Below are 6353 nucleotides of genomic sequence, written 5' to 3' on the forward strand. Positions count from 1 at the left end.
TATAAATAAAAAGGCGATAGATAGATAGATAGATAGATAGATAGATAGATAGATAGATAGATAGATAGATAGATAGTCAAAATAATCACTTAAGTCATTAATATGAGATGAAATTATGATTTATAAATTCTAAATTAAAAGATAAAAGTTTTAAGTCATAAGATTAAAAGTCGAAATTACAAAAACAAGGCGAAATTATGATTTAAATTGAAATTATGAGAAACTTTTTTTTATTTCATCTTTTGTAGCTTTCCACCCCTACAATAATCTGCCAAATGTCTTCTTTAAAAGGACACCAAATGCTCTTAATCATTCAGTATTTACAACAATTTACTGTAAGTTGGAAATGTGATTTTCTGGTCTATGCTCACAAAGTGGGATGGACAGTAAACAGGATAAACACATAAATAACCACAACACAAATGCCTCGTAACAGAGATTCACAAAAGATTTTATTGGTCCAAACTCATGAAGAAATGATAGGAAATGATGGAAAGAACTTGAAGAGGGGAAAAGGACTGATAGTAAGAGCGGAAAACACTAGAGACACTTTAAATGATTCACTACAGTCAGAATAAATCAGTCAGGATTCAGAGAGGAGCTTCACATCAGCACGTCAAGGGCACTCGTCTACAGAGAAAAGATGCTCACGTCAGGCCTGCATACACTCATATTCAGTGTTTAGAACGGTTTTGAACAGTGTTTTACCATTTTTAGGCAGGATGGCGATGTTGTCAGGCAGAATGCCTTGATCCAGAGAAAACTCAGTGAACTTGTCCAGGACGTCCTGGCTCAGGTCTGGAGTTCGGCCTACGGAAACAGCACAAACACAAATATCCATTAGGATATTAAGTAAAGATCATGTTCAATGAAGATATATTGTAAATTTTCTATCATGAACACATCAAAACGTAATTTTTGATTTGTAATATGCATTGCTAAAAACTTCAATTGGACAAATTTAAAGGCAATTTAATTTGCACTATTCAAATAGTTGTATCTCGACCAAATATTGTCCTATCCTTTTATACTATTATCTCGTAATTCCAATTTTTTAAGTAATAATTTCTACTTTATGACTTATCATTTCCTATAAAGTCAAAATTCTGAGATAAAAAAAATCATACGAACCATTCATCAATGGAAAGCTTTTGTATTCAGCTTTCAGATGTATAAATGACCCTTATGACTGCTTTTGTGGTCCAGGGTCACATTTACCAAAATTTATTTAATAATTTATTTAAAAAAAAATCAATCTTATATTAGTCTACATTTGTTACATAAAGTGGATGGAACAGCCTAGATTAATAATGATTCATTAATGTTACATTTTTTAAAATAATATTTTAATATTTTTTTCAAATGTGATATATGTTTGCACGTTATACACACACACACACACACACACACACACAAAAACTTTAAATATGAAATTTGAATGTATTTTCTTGGATTGAAAATTATTTATAAAAAATGTAATTAATTTTAATTTTTTAAAGCTTTTAAAAATATTTTTTTAAATATATTTTCAAAGACATAAAACAAAATTAAAGGTGATTTTCTCAGTATTTCGATTTTTTTGCACCGTCAGAATCCAGATTTTCTAATAGTTGTATCTTATTTATACATTTTAAAAACATTGGTTTTATGGGTCTTAATTTAATTTTTAAATAAAATGACATGTTTCACGTAATAAATATGTGGTGAAGCACTTGGACTGGATTGTAAAAAAAATTGGTTTTTCATATTAAAATTTAATGAGGTGAGTGAAAAGGTAAGGTTAAAATTTAAGAGAGATTCAGTCAGCTGAAAATTAATGCTGGCGACACTTTACAATAATATTAGTTAACATGAATTAACAATAAAAATGTTTCTAAGTCATTTATTAATCTTAGTCAATGTTCATTTCTACATTTATTAACAAATTATTCAAATCAAAAGTTGTATCTAATAATATTATTTCATGGAGCTGAGCATTTTTTTCTGGCCAAAATATGTTTAAATATTAGCTTAATATATGTTAAACAGTTAAAGAAGTTAGTATAGTTTTAAATTTTAAAATATATATTTATTTTCAACTATCATAGACCAAAATTCTAAATGTATTTCAGCGGCAAGAAATATAATAATAATAATATATTTAAAGATATGTTTCAAAATATGTACATAAATATATATTCAACCAATACAAATTTTTGTATATATTTCCAAATAATTAATATATTTATTAAAAGCATTGAAAAATTATAATGAATTACATTTATTTAAGAAAATGTTATTTCACATTTAAACATTAATGAATCATTATTAATCTAGGCTGTTCCATCCACAAAATTAGCCAAATGTATAAGACTGAAAATTTATTTTCTTTGCCCTTAAATAAATTATGAAATATATTTTGGTATATGTGACCCTGGACAACAAAAATAGTCATAAGGGTCATTTACCAAAATTCTAAATGTATTTTAGAGGCAAGGGGAAAAAAAATAATAATAAAATAAATTATATATTTAAAGATATACAAAAAAGGCCAAAAATGTTTAAAAATATACGTATATATTTAACTAATACATTTTCAAAAAAATTATTTATTATTAAAAGCATTAAAAAATTATAATTAATTTATTACATTTATTTAAAAATTTTTTTTTAAATATTATTTTACATTTAAATATTCACATTTAAACAATAAAGAATCATTATTAATCTAAGCTATTCCGTCCACTTAAAAAAAATTAGCCAAATGTAGACTAATGTAAGATTGAAAATGCTTTTTTTTGCCTTTATAATATATTCTTAAATATATTTTGGTATATGTGACTTGGACCACAAAATCAGTCATAAGGGTTATTTAAAAAAAATATATAGATCTGAATGCTTGAAGACATTTTTTTCCATTGATGTATGGTTTGTTAGGAAAATTTTTGGTTGAGATACATAAGTCAATTACGAGATAAATAGTTATAATTTTGATTTATAAGGTTGAAATTATGACTTAAAAAGTTGGAATTACAAGATAATAGGATAGGACAATATTTGGTCGAGATACAGTCAAAAAAATTTATGTAAAGTTGTCCAAATTAAATATTTAGCAAAGAATATTACTAATCAAAGAAATATCTTTATGGAACATGATCTTTACTTAAAATCCTAATAAGTTTTGCCATAAAAATTTTTATAATGTTGACTCGTACAATGTATTTTTGGCTATTGCTATAAATATAGAGCTGGTTTTGTGGTCCAGGGTCACATATGAAGGTTGAAACTAAATATACTTTCAATTTCAAGTATGTACTTTGTATGTGAACAGGCCTAAATTCAGAAGGCAGCTAAATATTCAAATATACAGTTTTAAAGTGTTGGTACCGTAGAGTTTGTTGAGAAGCGTGGTGGAGTCAGCTTTGGTCTTGATGGTGTGAATCAAAGCATATTCGTCATACTTCACATCAACAACACGCATGTCATTTTCGGTCTCCCAGCCTGAGGAAACACATCATTTCTCATTTGAGTCCTGTATAAATCACTGTATCTCATATGTAGATGAATGCTATCTTTCTTACGCTCGCTGCGGAAGCTGAATTTCCCTGGAACATCGGTCTTTTGAGCCAGATGGTTCATCCTCCAGCATGTGCCATCAGGACTGGAGAGACAAGATCATACGACATGAGAAGATTTTATTAATACTTTCTTCTTTTGAATAGTTATTCTCTTACTTGAGACTGGAATAAGCCATCTCCAGATCTCCTTCATCAGTCGGTGTCAGCATGGCGATGCCCATCTTCATGTTTGCCTTACGGGCGATGAACCACTCGGCATTGGTGGCAAAACCAATCAGGTACCATTTCCCAGTCACCTGTGTGAACATTTATAAATAAAATAACTGGGTAGCTGCAAAAACACGTAAGCATCCAAACTATACTCTTTCTGTGGAACCTAAAATCTGGGTTAAAATATTTTAACTACCTAAATAGATACAAAAAATATAGGTCAAAGTTTCATACTTTTTTATTTTTTAACACATTTCATGTTTGATACAAGTTTTATAATGTAAAAACAAATGCAAAAAAGTAATATTCGATTTTATTTATAACTGTGTAGCTGCCATGGCACTAAAGCACCTGAAATATATGCTTATATAAAATATAGTTCAGTTCCATTTTTAAATTGTAAATTTAATGTTTGATATAAGTTTTGAAAACGCAAAAATGTTAATAAAATGTTTATATTTTATTTATTTTTTGCGTGAAATAACTGGGTAGCTGCCATAATGCTAAAGCATATGTTGAAAACAAGCAAGCCAACAGTTTTACTACTCAGACAGACAATATAGTTTGTAATTTTAAGCATTTTTTTAAGCATTTATAAATTCTAAATGAAATTTGAAATACAAATATATATATAAAAAATTATTATATTATAAAAAATTTATTTTTTGATATAAATATTGAATATTTATAAATATAAATATTTGATTATTTATTTATTTTGTAGTCTTTTTGCTGTCATGACACTAAAATAGCTAAAATATACATTTTCTGTTGAACATAATATGAAAACTGCAAAAAAATCTGCAAAAAAAATAAAAATAATATATATATATATATATATATATATATATATATATATATATAAAGCTAAATGAGTAGCTGTTATGACACTAAAGCACCTAAAATTTAGGAGTCGAAAAATATTGTAACTACCCAAATTTGATATAAAAAATATAGCTCAAAGGTATAAAATTTTTGACCATTTGTAAATGATAAATGTATTTTTCATGAATCAATGTAATTATGTCATATATGAAGTCATGCAAATAAATAAATAAATACAATATTTATATTTTATTTGTTTTCATTACTTTTTTTTGCATGCAATAACTGGGTAGCTGTAATGAAACTAAAGCACCCCAAATATACACTTTCTGTTGAAGCTAAAATCTAGAAGTTGAAAGAAAAAGTATTTTAATTACCAAAATAGATACAGAAAAAGATTTGTAATTGATTTGTAAGCATTCCTAATTTATAAATTTAATGTTTGATACAAGTTGTGTGTGTATACCGGTATGCATATATAGACTGTCATTTTTAACAACTCAAACTGACACAGAAAATATAGTTTGTAATTGTTAAACAGTTCTAAATTATAAATGTAATGTAAAGTTTTAGAATATATAAACTCATACCAAAAAAAAAAAGTCTCTTTTAACAACTTCTAAATTCTAAATGTAATGTTTGCTACAACTTTCGTTCTTGCAGTCTTACCCCCTTGACGTCGAAGTCGGCCTGTGGCAGGACCTCAGAACTAACGGCAAGGGCACAGATCAAAACTCCCAGCAATCCCAGCAGGGCGGTTGCCATGGCTACTGCAGAGCTCGGTCTGGAGTGTGTGGGAATCTGGGCCTCGAGAGCTGAATTCTGAGCTCTGAGTCCCGCTGCAGGAGCTTATATAGAGCCGAACCCTGTTACATAAACACACGCCCCCTACAGACACACACACACACACACACACACACACACACACACTGGTTTACATGTTTTATGGGGACATTCCATAGACGTAATGGTTTTTATACTGTACAAACCGTATTTTCTATCGCCCTAACCCTACCCTACACCTAAACCTAGCCCTCACAGGAGATTGTGCAAACTTTTACTTCCTCAAAAAAATGAGAAAGAAATGTCCCCACAAGGTCAGAATTTACTGGTATTCCTATCCTTGTGGGGACATTTGGTTGCCACAACGTGATGAATACCAGGTACATTCAGATTACAGATTTTTTTTTCAGATTGCATCTTAATCTCAATGTTATCTATTCAGTTCTCACTTTTCATTGCGTGCGTGCAATCACACACACACACACACGCACACACACACACACGCACACAGGGGCATAAATAATGTTGGGTTTAGGGCCCCTCTCATTTAACAGCTTTGTTATACAACAGTTGGCACAGAGGTTTGTGAGGGGGTGTGTTTCCTTCTTAACCAGAGGCTACACACACACACACACACACACACACGCCCCCCTCTCCTAAAACTATGTCAAGACAGGATCAGTTTATCTGGGTCAAAGGGGTTTCATATACATACATAAATATAGTGGGGTCCAAAAGATAGAAATACTGAAAATCATCATCTTTTGCATTTCACACCCCGACAAGAACAAAATAATGATTTGAGATGTTCAAAAGAGCATCTTAAGATTCACTAGAAGAACTTGTGACTGCCTGTGCAAAGAATCTCATGCAAAGAAAAATAATGGATTTTAAATTTTTGTGTTAAATTTCTTTTCTTTCTTTTTTAAAAAATATTATTAAAAAAATCTAAAACTTTATTTTCAGGCTTTAATGCAA

The 6353-nt window shown here is 29.3% G+C and overlaps 1 protein-coding gene across 1 annotated transcript; it reads right to left on the reverse strand.

Annotated features, from left to right (window-relative positions):
- Positions 1-430: 430 nt before the first annotated feature.
- Positions 431-5426, reverse strand: LOC141335372 (lipocalin). Its single transcript, XM_073840809.1, has 6 exons — positions 5262-5426; positions 3714-3853; positions 3561-3640; positions 3367-3480; positions 709-810; positions 431-630 (listed from the first exon to the last, which is right to left on the reverse strand). The coding sequence occupies exons 1-6, from the start codon at positions 5355-5357 to the stop codon at positions 617-619; spliced, it is 546 nt and encodes a 181-aa protein (XP_073696910.1). The 5' UTR covers positions 5358-5426; the 3' UTR covers positions 431-616.
- Positions 5427-6353: the final 927 nt, after the last annotated feature.

Source organism: Garra rufa, chromosome 5 (assembly GCF_049309525.1).
Source record: "Garra rufa chromosome 5, GarRuf1.0, whole genome shotgun sequence".
NCBI classification, from domain to species: Eukaryota; Metazoa; Chordata; class Actinopteri; order Cypriniformes; family Cyprinidae; genus Garra; species Garra rufa.